The 19,983-nt window shown below is 44.8% G+C and overlaps 1 protein-coding gene across 1 annotated transcript in view; it reads left to right on the forward strand.

Moving 5' to 3' along the window:
• Nucleotides 1-19,983, forward strand: part of LOC124126877 (delta and Notch-like epidermal growth factor-related receptor) — a 134,223-nt gene that overhangs the window by 84,347 nt on the left and 29,893 nt on the right. Inside the window, exons 2-3 of the mRNA XM_048390635.1 lie at nt 9,913-10,019; nt 15,928-16,103. Of these exons, the coding sequence (XP_048246592.1) occupies nt 9,913-10,019; nt 15,928-16,103 (283 nt within the window). The remainder of the gene's footprint in view (nt 1-9,912; nt 10,020-15,927; nt 16,104-19,983) is intronic.

Consider the following 19,983-nt stretch of genomic DNA (forward strand, 5'->3'; position numbering starts at 1 on the left):
CGTGTGACATGTCAAGTGTATGCTAGATACATAGTGTAACATGTCAAGTGTAGGCTTGATACACAGTGTAACATGTCAAATGTAGGTTAGGTACAACGTGTGACATGTCAAGTGTATGCTAGATACACAGTGTAACATGTCAAGTGTAGGTTAGGTACAACGTGTGACATGTCAAGTGTATGCTAGATACATAGTGTAACATGTCAAGTGTAGGCTAGATTTTCAATGTAACATATCAAGTGTAGGCTAGATACATAGTGTAACATATCAATTGTGGGATAGATACATAGTGTAACATGTCAAGTGTAGGCTAGATACTTAATGTAACATGTCAAGTGTAGGCTAGATACTTAATGTAACATGTCAAGTGTAGGCTAGCTATTCAATGTAACATATCAAGTGTAGACTAGATACACAATGGATGGTTATCAAGAAGCGGATGAGGAGCCACATACATCACTTGGCAGACTCCCAGCGTAGTGAGACTGGAGACTCCAGCTCGGCATCTATTCGTTGTGGACATAAACCCGCGTTGAATAAAGTTGAAATGGATGAAGATGGGCCTACGACGGTGAACCACATCGTCACGTGCTACACACTGATCTTTAAGTCCTACTTTGCATAAACCCTCTTCCAGTGGCAGGGACAATGAGATACAATCCATTAGCTCCTACACAACTGTTTACTGTTTAGTCCCGAGAAACTCCTATAATCCCTTATTTTACGGGTTTTGCGTCATGTTCTTACCGCAAGTCAGGAGCAATTCTCGACACAAAGCGCGCATCACGTTAGTTTGATGTTTAATCCACGAATCACAAAAAGCACTTGAGAAACTCCCGTAAGCCAGCAGGGTATGAGAGTGATTACTTCAGCATCTGACTGTGTTGGCTGTGTGTGTACCAGAGTGATATGGAAGTGATTTATTCAGCATCTGACTGTTTTGGCTGTGTGTGTGTGTACCAGAGTGGTATGAGAGTGATTACTTCAGCATCTGACTGTGTGTGTGTGTGTGTACCAGAGTGGTATGAGAGTGATTACTTCAGCATCTGACTGTGTTGGCTGTGTGTGTGTACCAGAGTGGTATGAGAGTGATTACTTCAGCATCTGACTGTGTTGGCTGTGTGTGTGTACAAGAGTGATATGAGAGTGATTACTTCAGCATCTAAAGGGTGTTGGCTGTGTGTGCGTACCAGAGTGATATGGAAGTGATTTCTTCAGCATCTGATTGTTTTGGCTGTGTGTGTGTACCAGAGTGGTATGAGAGTGATTACTTCAGCATCTGACTGTGTTGGCTGTGTGTGTGTACCAGAGTGGTATGAGAGTGATTACTTCAGCATCTGACTGTGTTGGCTGTGTGTGTGTGTGTGTACCAGAGTGTTATGAGAGTGATTACTTCAGCATCTGACTGTGTTGACTGTGTGTGTGTACCAGAGTGGTATGAGAGTGATTACTTCAGCATCTGACTGTGTTGGCTGTGTGTGTGTGTGTACCAGAGTGGTATGAGAGTGATTACTTCAGCATCTGACTGTGTTGGCTGTGTGTGTGTACCAGAGTGGTATGAGAGTGATTTTTTCAGCATCTGACTGTGTTGGCTGTGTGTGTGTACCAGAGTGGTATGAGAGTGATTACTTCAGCATCTGACTGTGTTGGCTGTGTGTGTGTACAAGAGTGATATGAGAGTGATTACTTCAGCACCTAAAGGGTGTTGGCTGTGTGTGCGTACCAGAGTGATATGGAAGTGATTTCTTCAGCATCTGATTGTTTTGGCTGTGTGTGTGTACCAGAGTGGTATGAGAGTTATTAGATCAGCATCTGACTGTTTTGGTTGTGTGTACCAGAGTGATATGAGAGTGATAACTTTAGCATCTGACTGTGTTGGCTGTGTGTGTGTACCAGAGTGTTATGAGAGTGATTACTTCAGCATCTGATTGTTTTGGCTGTGTGTGTGTACCAGAGTGGTATGAGAGTTATTAGATCAGCATCTGACTGTTTTGGTTGTGTGTACCAGAGTGATATGAGAGTGATAACTTTAGCATCTGACTGTGTTGGCTGTGTGTGTGTACCAGAGTGTTATGAGAGTGATTACTCCAGCATCTGACTGTGTTTGCTGTGTGTGTGTGTGTACCAGAGTGGTATGAGAGTGATTACTTCAGCATCTGACTGTGTTGGCTGTGTGTACCAGAGTGATATGAGAGTGATTACTTCAGCATCTGACTCTTTTGGCTGTGTGTGTGTACCAGAGTGATATGAGAGTGATTACTCCAGCATCTGACTGTGTTTGCTGTGTGTGTGTGTGTGTACCAGAGTGGTATGAGAGTGATTACTTCAGCATCTGACTGTGTTTGTTGTGTATGTGTGTACCAGAGTGATGTGAGAGTGATTACATCAGAATCTGACTGTTTTGGCTCTGTGTGTGTACAAGAGTGTTATGAGAGTGATTACTTCAGCATCTGATTGTGTTGGCTGTGTGTGTGTACCAGAGCGATATGAGAGTGATTACTCCAGCATCTGACTGTGTTTGCTGTGTGTGTGTGTGTACCAGTGTGTTATGAGAGTGATTTCTTCAGCATCTGACTGTTTTAGCTGTGTGTATCTGTGTACCACAGTGATATGAGAGTGATTTCTTCAGCATCGGACTGTGTTTGCTGTGTGTGTGTACCAGAGTGACGTTAGAGTGATTACTTCAGCATCTGACTGTGTTGGCTGTGTGTACCAGAGTGATATGAGAGTGATTACTTCAGCATCTGACTGTGTTGGCTGTGTGTACCAGAGTGATATGAGAGTGATTACTTCAGCATCTGACTGTGTTGGCTGTGTGTACCAGAGGGATATGAGAGTGATTACTTCAGCGTCTGTGTTTGGTAAAGTCTGTAAAGATCCTGAAGACATAACGGCAGCACTTGAACCTCCATTTTGCCATCTGAACCAACCAGGGATCTGATAAATATGACAGGGGCTGATCGATCATGAAGTCGGGCCCCTACCCTGTGTTGGGTGTGAAAATTAAGTGGTGCTTGAATCATATGGATGGGTAACCCGAGCCCTCATCTCGGAGCGCGTGCTGCAGGTGTCGGGGACGGGGGAGTGATGTAGTGGCCAGCGCGGCCCCACGTGGGCTCTCCACATGATCAATACTCTTCTACAGCGCCAAATGTCGGCTCTCAAGTGTTCAGTAAACACATAGCGTTTAATAGAACGTTTTTGTCAGTTTTTTTCCCGCCGCTGTGAGGAACAAGCCTCGGGCCAAGAGACAGGATTTAAGCGAGCTTGTTGAAGGAGACGCATGGTTTAGACCGGTATTGACACATTCAACAAGTTAAGTAAATTATGTCCGGAAGCTGTTCGGACGAATCGCGGGTATGCTTGGTTAATCTGATTAGTGAGACCCAATTGTCGGATTGATGTTTACGATTTTGGGCACACATCTGGCTAATTGTGCGGTGACGTGATTCTGTTAGAAATGGAAGAATCCTTTCCCAGTCTCAGACTAGACTACCACCTACACTTACAGGTGTACACTACCACTGACACTTACAGGTGTACACTACCACCTACACTTACAGGTGTACACTACCACCTACACTTACAGGTGTACACTACCACCTACACTTACAGGTGTACACTACCACCTACACTTACAGGTGTACACTACCACCTACACTTACAGGTGTACACTACTACCTACATTTACAGGTGTACACTACCACCCACACTTACAGGTGTACACTGACACTGACACTTACAGGTGTACACTACCACCTACACTTACAGGTGTACACTACCACTGACACTTACAGGTGTACACTACCACATACACTTACAGGTGTACACTACCACTGACACTTACAGGTGTACACTACCACCCACACATACAGGTGTACACTACCACCTACACTTACAGGTGTACACTACCACCTACACTTACAGGTGTACACTACCACTGACACTTACAGGTGCACAGTACCACCCACACATACAGGTGTACACTACCACCTACACTTACAGGTGTACACTACCACCTACACTTACAGGTGTACACTACCACTGACACTTACAGGTGCACAGTACCACCTACACTTACAGGTGTACACCACCACTGACACTTACAGGTGTACACTACCACCTACACTTACAGGTGTACACTACCACTGACACTTACAGGTGTACACCACCACTGACACTTACAGGTGTACACTACCACCCACACTTACAGGTGTACACTGACACTGACACTTACAGGTGTACACTACCACCTACACTTACAGGTGTACACTACCACTGACACTTACAGGTGTACACTACCACCTACACTTACAGGTGTACACTACCACTGACACTTACAGGTGTACACTACCACTGACACTTACAGGTGTAAACTACCACTGACACTTACAGGTGTACACTACCACTGACACTTACAGGTGTAAACTACCACTGACACTTACAGGTGTACACTACCACCTACACTTACAGGTGTACACTACCACCTACATTTACAGGTGTACACTACCACTGACACTTACAGGTGTACACTACCACTGACACTTACAGGTGTACACTACCACTGACACTTACAGGTGCACACTACCACCTACACTTACAGGTGTACACTACCACTGACATTTACAGGTGTACACTACCACCTACACTTACAGGTGTACACTACCACCTACACTTACAGGTGTACACTACCACCTACACTTACAGGTGTACACTACCACCTACACTTACAGGTGTACACTACCACTGACACCTACATGTGTACACTACCACTGACACTTACAGGTGTACACTACCACTGACACTTACAGGTGTACACTACTACCTACATTTACAGGTGTACACTACCACCCACACTTACAGGTGTACACTGACACTGACACTTACAGGTGTACACTACCACTGACACTTACAGGTGTACACTACCACTGACACTTACAGGTGTACACTACCACCTACACTTACAGGTGTACACTACCACCTACACTTACAGGTGTACACTACCACTGACACTTACAGGTGCACAGTACCACCTACACTTACAGGTGTACACTACCACCGACACTTACAGGTGTACACTACCACCCACACATACAGGTGTACACTACCACCTACACTTACAGGTGTACACTACCACCTACACTTACAGGTGTACACTACCACCCACACTTACAGGTGTACACTACCACCCACACATACAGGTGTACACTACCACCTACACTTACAGGTGTACACTACCACCTACACTTACAGGTGTACACTACCACTGACACTTACAGGTGCACAGTACCACCTACACTTACAGGTGTACACCACCACTGACACTTACAGGTGTACACTACCACCCACACTTACAGGTGTACACTGACACTGACACTTACAGGTGTACACTACCACCTACACTTACAGGTGTACACTACCACTGACACTTACAGGTGTACACTACCACTGACACTTACAGGTGTACACTACCACCTACACTTACAGGTGTACACTACCACTGACACTTACAGGTGTACACTACCACTGACACTTACAGGTGTAAACTACCACTGACACTTACAGGTGTACACTACCACCTACACTTACAGGTGTACACTACCACCTACATTTACAGGTGTACACTACCACTGACACTTACAGGTGTACACTACCACTGACACTTACAGGTGTACACTACCACTGACACTTACAGGTGTACACTACCACCTACACTTACAGGTGTACACTACTACCTACACTTACAGGTGTACACTACCACTGACACTTACAGGTGTACACTACCACCTACACTTACAGGTGTACACTGACACTGACACTTACAGGTGTACACTACCACCCACACTTACAGGTGCACACTACCACCTACACTTACAGGTGTACACTACCACTGACACTTACAGGTGTACACTACCACCTACACTTACAGGTGTACACTACCACCTACACTTACAGGTGTACACTACCACCCACACTTACAGGTGTACACTACCACCTACACTTACAGGTGTACACTACCACCTACACTTACAGGTGTACACTACCACTGACACTTACAGGTGTACACTACCACCTACACTTACAGGTGTACACTACCACCTACACTTACAGGTGTACACTACCACCCACACTTACAGGTGTACACTACCACCTACACTTACAGGTGCACACTACCACCTACACTTACAGGTGTACACTACCACTGACATTTACAGGTGTACACTACCACCTACACTTACAGGTGTACACTACCACCTACACTTACAGGTGTACACTACCACCTACACTTACAGGTGTACACTACCACCTACACTTACAGGTGTACACTACCACCTACACTTACAGGTGTACACTACCACCCACACTTACAGGTGTACACTACCACCTACACTTACAGGTGTACACTACCACCTACACTTACAGGTGTACACTACCACTGACACTTACAGGTGTACACTACCACCTACACTTACAGGTGTACACTACCACCTACACTTACAGGTGTACACTACCACCCACACTTACAGGTGTACACTACCACCTACACTTACAGGTGCACACTACCACCTACACTTACAGGTGTACACTACCACTGACATTTACAGGTGTACACTACCACCTACACTTACAGGTGTACACTACCACCTACACTTACAGGTGTACACTACCACCCACACTTACAGGTGTACACTACCACCCACACATACAGGTGTACACTACCACCTACACTTACAGGTGTACACTACCACCTACACTTACAGGTGTACACTACCACTGACACTTACAGGTGCACAGTACCACCTACACTTACAGGTGTACACCACCACTGACACTTACAGGTGTACACTACCACCCACACTTACAGGTGTACACTGACACTGACACTTACAGGTGTACACTACCACCTACACTTACAGGTGTACACTACCACTGACACTTACAGGTGTACACTACCTCTGACACTTACAGGTGTACACTACCACCTACACTTACAGGTGTACACTACCACTGACACTTACAGGTGTACACTACCACTGACACTTACAGGTGTAAACTACCACTGACACTTACAGGTGTACACTACCACCTACACTTACAGGTGTACACTACCACCTACATTTACAGGTGTACACTACCACTGACACTTACAGGTGTACACTACCACTGACACTTACAGGTGTACACTACCACTGACACTTACAGGTGTACACTACCACCTACACTTACAGGTGTACACTACCACCTACACTTACAGGTGTACACTACCACTGACACTTACAGGTGTACACTACCACCTACACTTACAGGTGTACACTGACACTGACACTTACAGGTGTACACTACCACCCACACTTACAGGTGTACACTACCACCTACACTTACAGGTGCACACTACCACCTACATTTACAGGTGTACACTACCACTGACACTTACAGGTGTACACTACCACTGACACTTACAGGTGTACACTACCACTGACACTTACAGGTGCACACTACCACCTACACTTACAGGTGTACACTACCACTGACATTTACAGGTGTACACTACCACCTACACTTACAGGTGTACACTACCACCTACACTTACAGGTGTACACTACCACCTACACTTACAGGTGTACACTACCACCTACACTTACAGGTGTACACTACCACTGACACCTACAGGTGTACACTACCACTGACACTTACAGGTGTACACTACCACTGACACTTACAGGTGTACACTACTACCTACATTTACAGGTGTACACTACCACCCACACTTACAGGTGTACACTGACACTGACACTTACAGGTGTACACTACCACCTACACTTACAGGTGTACACTACCACTGACACTTACAGGTGTACACTACCACCTACACTTACAGGTGTACACTACCACCTACACTTACAGGTGTACACTACCACTGACACTTACAGGTGCACAGTACCACCTACACTTACAGGTGTACACTACCACCGACACTTACAGGTGTACACTACCACCCACACATACAGGTGTACACTACCACCTACACTTACAGGTGTACACTACCACCTACACTTACAGGTGTACACTACCACCCACACTTACAGGTGTACACTACCACCCACACATACAGGTGTACACTACCACCTACACTTACAGGTGTACACTACCACCTACACTTACAGGTGTACACTACCACTGACACTTACAGGTGCACAGTACCACCTACACTTACAGGTGTACACCACCACTGACACTTACAGGTGTACACTACCACCCACACTTACAGGTGTACACTGACACTGACACTTACAGGTGTACACTACCACCTACACTTACAGGTGTACACTACCACTGACACTTACAGGTGTACACTACCACTGACACTTACAGGTGTACACTACCACCTACACTTACAGGTGTACACTACCATTGACACTTACAGGTGTACACTACCACTGACACTTACAGGTGTAAACTACCACTGACACTTACAGGTGTACACTACCACCTACACTTACAGGTGTACACTACCACCTACATTTACAGGTGTACACTACCACTGACACTTACAGGTGTACACTACCACTGACACTTACAGGTGTACACTACCACTGACACTTACAGGTGTACACTACCACCTACACTTACAGGTGTACACTACCACCTACACTTACAGGTGTACACTACCACTGACACTTACAGGTGTACACTACCACCTACACTTACAGGTGTACACTGACACTGACACTTACAGGTGTACACTACCACCCACACTTACAGGTGTACACTACCACCTACACTTACAGGTGCACACTACCACCTACACTTACAGGTGTACACTACCACTGACACTTACAGGTGTACACTACCACCTACACTTACAGGTGTACACTACCACCTACACTTACAGGTGTACACTACCACCCACACTTACAGGTGTACACTACCACCTACACTTACAGGTGCACACTACCACCTACACTTACAGGTGTACACTACCACTGACATTTACAGGTGTACACTACCACCTACACTTACAGGTGTACACTACCACCTACACTTACAGGTGTACACTACCACCTACACTTACAGGTGTACACTACCACCTACACTTACAGGTGTACACTACCACTGACACCTACAGGTGTACACTACCACTGACACTTACAGGTGTACACTACCACTGACACTTACAGGTGTACACTACCACCTACACTTACAGGTGTACACTGCCATCTACACTTACAGGTGTCCACTACCACCTACATTTACATTTGTAAACTACCACCTACACTTACAGTTGACACTACCACCTACACTTACAGGTGTACACTACCACCTACATTTACATTTGTAAACTACCACCTACACTTACAGTTGACACTACCACCTACACTTACAGGTGTACACCACCACTGACACTTACAGGTGTACACTACCACCTACACTTACAGGTGTACACTACCACCTACACTTACAGGTGTCCACTACCGCCTACACTTACAGGTGTACACTACCACTGACACTTACAGGTGTACACTACCACCTACACTTACAGGTGTACACTACCACTGACACTTACAGGTGTACACTACCACTGACACTTACAGGTGTACACTACCACCTACACTTACAGGTGTACACTACCACCTACACTTACAGGTGTACACTACCATCTACACTTACAGGTGTACACTACCACCTACACTTACAGGTGTACACTACCACCTACACTTACAGGTGTACACCACCACCTACACTTACAGGTGTACACTACCACCTACACTTACAGGTGTACACTACCACTGACACTTACAGGTGTACACTACCACTGACACTTACAGGTGTACACTACCACTGACACTTACAGGTGGTACTGACTATATAGATGATGATGTTGTGCACTGACGTAGATGTTGTATGTTGCAGCTGACGTGCCACACCGTCCAATCCTGCTTCGGCTTCACAGATCGCCCGAACGACTTCATTGAACCTCAACTGTCCCCCGTGGAGGTGCAGAGGGGCGTCAACCTACAGTAAGTCCTCCAAGTAGACACAATGTATGGATAACAACTTCTTTAATTACTGCAAATGCGATGTTTCGGTATTGATCTTTATACCGTTGTCAAGCAAGGCTGACGGTGCAGAATATATAGTTGGAGGACAAATTCATTTATAGTAAGTCCTGCCCAAATATACATCGTTGCCGTGGAATATGTGTGTACGTACATAAGGGTGCGTTGCAAAGCGTCATACAGACGGCCTCACTGCCCAGTGTGACGTCATACAGACGGCCTCACTGCTCAGAATGACGTCATACAGACGGCCTCACTGCCCAGTTTGACGTCATACAGACGGCCTCAATGCCCAGTGTGACGTCATACAGACGGCCTCACTGCCCAGTGTGACGTCATACAGACGGCCTCAATGCCCAGTGTGACGTCATACAGACGGCCTCACTGCCCAGTTTGACGTCATACAGACGGCCTCACTACCCAGTGTGACGTCATACAGACGGCCTCACTGCCCAGTTTGACGTCATACAGACGGCCTCACTGCCCAGTTTGACGTCATACAGACGGCCTCAATGCCCAGTGTGACGTCATACAGACGGCCTCACTGCCCAGTGTGACGTCATACAGACGGCCTCACTACCCAGTATGACGTCATACAGACGGCCTCATTGGCCAGTACGACGTCATACAGACGGCCTCACTGCCCAGTGTGAAGTCATACGGACGCGCTCTGACTGCTCAGTGTGACGTTACGGTTAATGTCCAACTGTGTCAAGGACATCTAGTGCCGTTGTGCGTTGTGCTGATACCCGTGTGGAAGTAAGTAGCAGGTCAAGTTAGCTAACACACAGACAAACACTGTTAGCCTAACACACAGACAAACACAGTCAGCCTAACACACAGACAGATAGAGTTAGCCTAACACACAGACAGATAGAGTTAGCCTAACACACAGACCAACACAGTTAGCCCACCATGCAGACAGAGTTAGCCTAGCTACGCAGATTCATACAGTTTGCACGTCGGTTTTTCGATTCTTACCTCAATAAACCGAACAAATTACTAAGTCAATCCTTAACACAATGTAGCATTTTCCCCTATTTTGAGTTATCCTTTTGTCTATTCGTCACACACATTTGCTAAACATTTTCAGATTGTGGATGAGAAGAGAATCGTAGGAGGAATTACGGTATTAAAAATAGAAAGATTGCAATGAATTGATAAATTCAACAGAAATAGTCAAAGTTTCCGTCCTGCGTGACGCCATGACTGACGCACAACGTCAACAGTATTTATCGGAATTTCTGACTATTTCTCTTGGTTTCAATGAAAAATATAACAACAAATAACAGTAGACAGATTGCCAGAATGTTTCTGATTACTTACATGTCACATTTATGTAAATAAAATCCCGGAATCAACGAAAGTCCCCTCGTAAATTCCCACGTACTGTTGTCAGTGAACAATTGTTTATATATTCAAGAATTTATTTACATTGTAAAAGCAGTCATTTCATGTTGTGTCGAAAAGGCGTCAAACTCCGTTATATACATACTATCGAGATTTTCCATACCATGAGCGAAGTGTAGGAGATATATATATCAATCAAAATACCAGTGTCATCCTTCTCCGACGTTGTCAATGCCATAAAACCAGCCATGATGAAAAGGCTAGTGCTCCAATAATAATGGTGCAACAGTAGTCAAATTACACTTACACAATCAGGGGAATGTTGGAATCTAAGGACTAAGTTAAAGGTTAGATAGGGCCATCCATTTCGCTTTCACTTTCTCTATTATGAACCACTTTATGGGTTTATTTATAACTAAACGTATAGTTTCAATATCAATATTTGTGTTGGAATAGTGTGCCTCCTCGTGAACAAATCAACACGAAAATATAATGTCCTTATCCACAGCGAATTGCTTTCTAGTGACCAGAGTTACAATAAACTAGTGCTAAGTATAGCGGAGTTATGGCCCTTGTCTTTGTACGTGTGTACACCTCTGTCGTCTTTTGACGTCATAGACGAAAATCCGTTTTCGTCATTTACGGCAGCCTATTTTTTGTATTGAATGTATAACGTTATACATAAGCATATAAATTCATTTGTTATATATTTATGGCTTTCGGGTATAAGGCTGTATTTTGTTCGCTCACAGTTTCTGTAAAACAGCAAACAAATTTAAAATGTCGCACAGTACTTTTATCGGTGTACGATAAAAAGCGGCGAAATGTGCTGTTTTTCAACGCAGAATAAATTCTCGGACAACACTCAGAAGTGTCTTGTTTTCAAACCGATTTAATATTTGCATATACATTTACATCATCAGATAGGAAATTTAATATTCTAATCTCTGGTATTGCCGTGAGTACACTCAAGGTAATGTGAATACACCGTGGGTATTGCCGTGAGTACACCCTCTTCTCCTTCCCTCCCTCACTTCCTCTGTCCTTCTCTCTCTCCCTCTTCTTCCCACCCTACATTCCACCCTCGCGTCGTTTGTGCAACTGTCTCCCCCCCCCCCCCTCTCTCCCTCTCAATCCCTCCCTCTCTCTCACCCTCCCACCCTCGCGTCGTTTGTGCAACTCTGTCAACCCCCTCCCATCCCCCCACCCCCAACCACAATCCCTCCCTCCCCATCCTACCTTCGCGTGGTTTGCGCAACTCCGTAATTACCGACGACTCCAATGTGGCCATAGTGTGCTCGGTGTGCCTGCCATACGTTACGCTCTGTGCGTCGTCATTAGCGTCAGGTTAAACAAATATTGTCAATCACGTTTGCCACCGATAGAAGTGATTGCCTGTTTAGGTTATCATTAATGTCAGACTGCAGGAGAGCTGTCAGTAGGATTACCTGGTGTGTGAGTGTTCGAGTCCAGACGGGGCACCACTGCGGAGCGGACCAATAATCAAATCACAATACCCGCCAGCCACGGGGCTGGGATAGCTAGAGCTACGGACGGACACGCAGATTGAAATACAATCACACTGACGGACGGACACGCAGATTGAAATACAATAACACTGACGGACGGACACGCAGATTGAAATACAATAGCACTGACGGACGGACACGCAGATTGAAATACAATCACACTGACGGACGGACACGCAGATTGAAATACAATAGCACTGACGGACGGACACGCAGATTGAAATACAATCACACTGACGGACGGACACGCAGATTGAAATACAATCACACTGACGGACGGACACGCAGATTGAAATACAATCACACTGACGGACGGACACGCAGATTGAAATACAATAACACTGACGGACGGACACGCAGATTGAAATACAATAGCACTGACGGACGGACACGCAGATTGAAATACAATCACACTGACGGACGGACACGCAGATTGAAATACAATCGCACTGACGGACGGACACGCAGATTGAAATACAATAACACTGACGGACGGACACGCAGATTGAAATACAATAGCACTGACGGACGGACACGCAGATTGAAATACAATAACACTGACGGACGGACACGCAGATTGAAATACAATAGCACTGACGGACGGACACGCAGATTGAAATACAATCACACTGACGGACGGACACGCAGATTGAAATACAATCACACTGACGGACGGACACGCAGATTGAAATATACTAGCCACATAAAGAAACTGTGCACGGAGAAAATATAGATATAAGGGCACACCGTCCATATATGAAATATAGGTTTGAACACAGCAATTATTGGAGACATTCAAACGCTCATGCACGTGCCATGCGATATGACGTCATTGATGGAGGCCTATGGATGTGCAATGTGTTACTGCACGTGCTTCCTGTGCAGCTGTACACAGCATGTGCAACTCAAAATTCGTTGTCACTTTGGAAAGCATGATCTGTGGTCATTCAAAAACTCAAAACTTCTCAGGCGCAGACACAAGCAATCACAAATCATGCCAAGATTGACAGCTGCACAGCGCCATGAAGCCATTGGAATGATCCGAGCGGGAATGAGGCAACAACAGGTGGCAACACATTTCCAATGCCATCGTAACACGATATCGGCATTGGTGAGGCGTTATCAGAACACAAATGACGTTGCCGACCACCCACGTTCAGGACCCCCCCGAGTAACGACGCCAAGACAGGACAGATGGATTCGAGTTACACATCTCCGACACAGGATCCAAACGGCAGTAACGACGTCCCAGACAATTCCTGGACTGCGCCGTATCCATCCCAACACTGTCAGGAATCGTTTACGTCAGTACGGGATTCGACCACGACGCCCTGCCATACGTCCCATCCTGACACACCGTCATCGAGTCAACCGTCTAAGATGGTGTCGAAATCATGTTCGCCAACCTCGAATATGGTGGAGAAATGTTGTCTTTACAGATGAATCGAGGTTCAACATTTCCCACAGTGACGGGCGCCAACGTGTCTACCGGCGTTTGGGAGAACGTTATGCACGCAACTGTATTGTGGGGAGGAATCGTTTTGGAGGTGGCTCATCTGGGATGAAATGGAGCGCCGTCTGCGTCGTCTTCCACATCCTCCAGATAACGTCCGTGACTTGGCACAGGATTTGAGGAGGATATGGCAGGCCATTCCCCAGGCCTTCCATGCCCATTTGGTGGACTCCATGCGTCGCCGATGCACTGCTGTGATTCACGCACAGGGTGGTCATACCCGTTATTGACTTTGTGACTTTGTCGTTTGCCCCCCCCCCCCCCCCCCCCCCCTCCATTTTGATCTTCTGACGTCATCGTAACAGATGTTGTTCAGGTCCCGTTGACATTTTCTTATGGTCCGATCATTCAGCTGCTACAGCGTCTGCATCATTTTGTTCTTGCTGTGTTGTATTTCAATCCAGAATATATTTTCTCCGTGCACAGTTTCTTTATGTGGCTAGTATACAATAACACTAGTATACAATAACACAGATTGAAATACATTCAATCTGACGGATGAAGTCGCAGATTGAAATACAAATAAGAACTAACGGACGGACACGCAGATTGAAATACAGTAATACTGATGGACAAAGTCGCAGATTCAAATACAACAAACTATCGGATGGACGGGGATACACTGAAAGAAAATCTGCTCAGATGATGACATGATCATTGAAGAATTCTGCCACTCAAAACGCGTAAAGGACCCCCGTAAATAGAAGACCGTGTCTTGCTATACCCACCCAACCACCATGACAGATTAACTATAGTCACGTGACAATAATCAGCTGTGTATGAACATGAGGTCAAGGTCACTATCATCATATGGAGACTGCAAAACCTCCCAGTGAGTAAGGTTTTACGCCGCTTTTAGCAATTTTCCATCAATATCACGGCGGGGGACACCACAAATGAGCTTCACACATTGTACCCATATCGGGAATTGAACCCGGGTCTTCGGCGTGACGAGCGAACGCTTTAACCCCTAGGCTACCCGACCGCCCCTGCAAAACCTCCCAAGACACACTGGTAACCAGTTTGAACAAAATCACGTTGATGTTATGCAAATAACGTGCTTAACACAATAGCTTGCGGACATGCGGAAAGAGCCAAAACGAATGTACTCTGCATTGCGCATGCTCGACAGCTCCGTCCCAAATGGTCAGGTAAGTCACGTGTCCAGATTGACGGCAGTGGATGAAAGGAAACGATGGCGGATGTTACATCAAAAATATACTCAATATAAAATGACATTTCCTGTTTCAAAAAAATAATAACAAGGATGGGTGTGATCTGGACATATATATAGAACATTAATAATCACTTTCTGATAGGGCCACTTTCGGTGCCCCCATTGTCGCACGTCTGAGGCACGTCCCGCCTGTTCGCCAGTAGTGCCTGGACATAACCATTGGTTGTTATCTTGTATTATTCCGACAAAGATTATCTCAGGAACATCCATTATTCATAACACAATTTCCATTGTATCCAGATTCGCCCCGAGCCAGTATGACGGCCTCAACTTCCCAATTCTGCCTTTCAAAGTGGACGAGACGTCGTTCCGCACGTGCAACAAGAGCCACGGGGCGCCCGTGCTGCACGAGGAGAGCAATCAGACATTTGCAATCCCAACCGAGCTACTTCCGGTGGGAGTGCATTATTTCATTGGTAAGACCGCCCAAGATTGCCCCAAGCGATTTCAAGAAATACGTATCCACTGACTTTAGACATACGTGTATGTGGGCACCTGTTAGCAGTGTGTAGGTTCTGATTGCTATATGGCGAGATAATTTGAGATTGTCTACGATGAGGACTGAAATATAAAAAAGAATCTAAACTCCCATGTACCTTGATGTAATAACACCTAGCTCACAGTGCCCACGTGCCAGCTTCCAATACAGAAACTTAAACAATAACAATAACAACAATAATCTCCGAAAAGTTCTGGGTGGGTTCGACCAGGCAGCGCTTCCTGGGAGAAGTCCCATTCGCTGTCTGGGCTGCGTGTAGAGGGGACAAGGTCCCAGAGCTAATGATGAGCCCGACCAGTCTGACTGTGCCATAATCACCCAAAACCCCTTTGCTGCATTTTTGTATTTTGATCTGTAAATAATAACAATAATAATTAAAGCTGCAAGCAGCAATGGCGGGCTCCAAGTAACACTGTGCCCAAACGTCCATGTTCGAATCCTCAAAGGGTTTCCTTGAACCAAATCAGTCAAATGTAGTCACCACTTGCAGGGTATTGTCGCAAGGAAATTGGCGTGTGCCAGGGTGTCCACGTCTGTTCTAAAACCATTTCCGACCTCGAACATGTTCGAATCCATAAAGGGTTTGCTTGTACCAACTCTGTCAAAAGATGTCACCGGAAATCGCCGCTACGAAATTGATCAAATATTACCACCAAGCGGTGTTATTTTTAGCATACAACTAAAAACAATAAATGAGATGCATATGGCACACTAACTTCATGTAAACTTGCAATAGTTTCTGTAGAGAACCTTACAAGATATGATCTTTAAAACAAAATTTCGTTGAAAAAAATGATCAAAATCAAAATTCAATACGGCCGTAACTAAACATGAATTCCAAAATCGTCTATTTAAGTTTGATGTGTTATGCATGGAGACGATTATCAGAAAGTTTGAAAGCATTTCATGCAGTGGACTCGGAGTTGTTTGCGTTTAAAGACAGGTACCCAAAAAACACTGTTGAAACCTTGAATCCAAAATGGCTGCCAAACCACGTGACCAATGACCAAAGTCGAAGAACAAAAAATGAGGTACATATAGCACACTAACTTCATGTAAAACTATCAATAGTTTCTGTGGAGAACTTTACAAGATATGATATTTATAGTAAAATTTCGATGACAAAAAATGATCAAAATCAAAATCCAATCTGGCCGCAACTATAAAAGATATCCAAAATCGGCTATTAACATTTACTGTGTTATGTGTGGAGACCATTCTCAGAAAGTTTGAAAGCATTTCATGCAGTGGACTCAAAGTTGTTTGCATTTGAAGACACGTACCCAAAAAACACTGTGAAAACCTTGAATCCAATATGGCTGCCAAACCACGTGACCAATGACCAAAGTCAAAGAACAAAAAATGTCAAGCAGCTCAAGCAGCAGATGCATGCAAGGTTTCAAAGTAATCGGATAAGTGGTTGCGGAGCAATAGGGTGGAATACATCTTCAAAATATTGTGTTCTTTTAATTATCTGCCCTTGGCCTTTGGGCCTACAGCCTTGGGTTTTTGGCGGGCACTAGTACCCACCGGTCCACATACACACACAAAACTTGAACAAAATCGAGCCAGTGGTTATTTTTCTAGCTCTGGTACAAAAATCAGCGGAATAATAATAATATTAAATCAATCGCTAACACTGGGACTCTTCAGCCTTTCGGCTTGGTTACTCTTTAACAGGCCGTAACTTCTTTGTCAGTTGGGCTCCAGTCAAACGGATTAGCGTTCTGCGTTCGTCGGGGCCCCAGGTTCCTGTCGCATTGCTGAGATAAAGTGCTAAACCTGTTTCCCACCTCGTTCATATATTCGAATCCTCGAAGGGTTTACCTGTACCAACGCCGTCAAATGTCAAAGACCTCTTGTGAGACATCACCACTACTAAAATGACCTGGGTGTCCCAGGATGTTTTAACCAATTTCCAACTTCGACAATGTTCGAATCCTCAAATGGTTTGTTTGTACCAACGCCATCAAATGTAAGGAACCACTTGCAAGACATCACCACACGTGTCCCAGTGTGTTCTTAACCCATGTTTGACTTCGACCATGTTCGAATCCCCAAATGGTCTGGTTGTACCAACGTCGTCAAATGTAATGAACCGCTTGTGAGACATCACCACATGTGTCCCAGTGTGTTCTTAACCCATGTTTGACTTCGACCATGTTTGAATCCCCAAATGGTTTGGTTGTACCAACGTCGTCAAATGTAATGAACCGCTTGTGAGACATCACCACATGTGTCCCAGTGTGTTCTTAACCCATGTTTGACTTCGACCATGTTTGAATCCTCAAATGGTTTGGTTGTACCAACGTCGTCAAATGTAATGAACCGCTTGTGAGACATCACCACATGTGTCCCAGTGTGTTCTTAACCCATGTTTGACTTCGACCATGTTTGAATCCTCAAATGGTTTGGTTGTACCAACGTCGTCAAATGTAATGAACCGCTTGTGAGACATCACCACATGTGTCCCAGTGTGTTCTTAACCCATGTTTGACTTCGACCATGTTCGAATCCCCAAATGGTTTGGTTGTACCAACGTCGTCAAATGTAATGAACCGCTTGTGAGACATCACCACATGTGTCCCAGTGTGTTCTTAACCCATGTTTGACTTCGACCATGTTCGAATCCGCATATAGTTTGCTTGTACCAACTCCGTCAAAAGATAGTCACCGTTTGCAGGACATTACCGCTACCAAATTTGCGTGTGCCACAGTTTCCCAGAGTCTACTTAACCAATTTCCGACCTCGACCATATTCTAATCCGCAAATGGTTTGCTTTAAACAACGCCGTCAAAAATAAGGTACTGTAGCAATTGGCAATTGAGAAATTAATCAAGCCAGCGAGACTGACCACCCAATCCGATTAGTCGCCTGCTGTGACAAGCAAAGTTGCCTCTTGAGACAAGCATCGGTTGAAAAAGGCCAATTCTAATCCTGGTCGTCAAGGGTAGTACACATAATACAGAACAAGACTGTGGAGAACGCTTGGATATATGCAAAGCCAGTGAATGGGGGTGTATGGTAGATTTATGAGACGCTTCCTTCAGTATTTGTACTCAAGTCTGATTTTTTTACTTAAATCAAATAATACCACACCAAGCAGTGGTGCTTTCAGTATGCAACCCAGCACAAAATGAGCTACATATAGTCTCAAAACTTCATGCAAACTTTCAATAGTTTCTGTTAAGAACCTTACAAGCTATGATCTTAAAGGTAAAATTTCGGTGAAAAAAATGGTAAAAATCAAAATCAAATATGGCCGCAACTACAAAAGATATCCAAAAACGGCTATGGCTATTTGTTGTGTTCTGTATGGAGACAATTCTCAGAAAGTTTGAAAGCTTTTCATGCAGTGGATTCAGAGGAGATAGTATTTGAAGACAGGTACCCAAAACACCCTGTGAAAACCTTGAATCCAATATGGATGCCAAACCACGTGACCAATGACCAAAGTCAAAGAACAAAAAATGTCAAGCAGCTCAAGTCTCAGATACATGCAAGGTTTCAAAGTAAACGGATAAACGGTTGTGGAGCAACAGGGCAAAATATATCTTCAAAAAATACTTGTTTTTCAGTAATCTGCCCTTGGCCTTTGGGCCTACGGCCTTGGGTTTTTGGCGGGCACTAGTACCCAACGGTCTACAAACACACACAAAATTTGAACAAAATCGAGCCAGTGGTTATTTTGCTAGGGCAGGTACAAAAATCGGCGGAATAATAAATAATAATAATAATAATAATAATAAATAATAATAATAATAATAATAAATCGAACGATTACAATAGGGCTCTA

Source organism: Haliotis rufescens, unplaced genomic scaffold (assembly GCF_023055435.1).
Source record: "Haliotis rufescens isolate VD_foot unplaced genomic scaffold, xgHalRufe1.0.p SCAF_9, whole genome shotgun sequence".
NCBI lineage: Eukaryota > Metazoa > Mollusca > Gastropoda > Lepetellida > Haliotidae > Haliotis > Haliotis rufescens.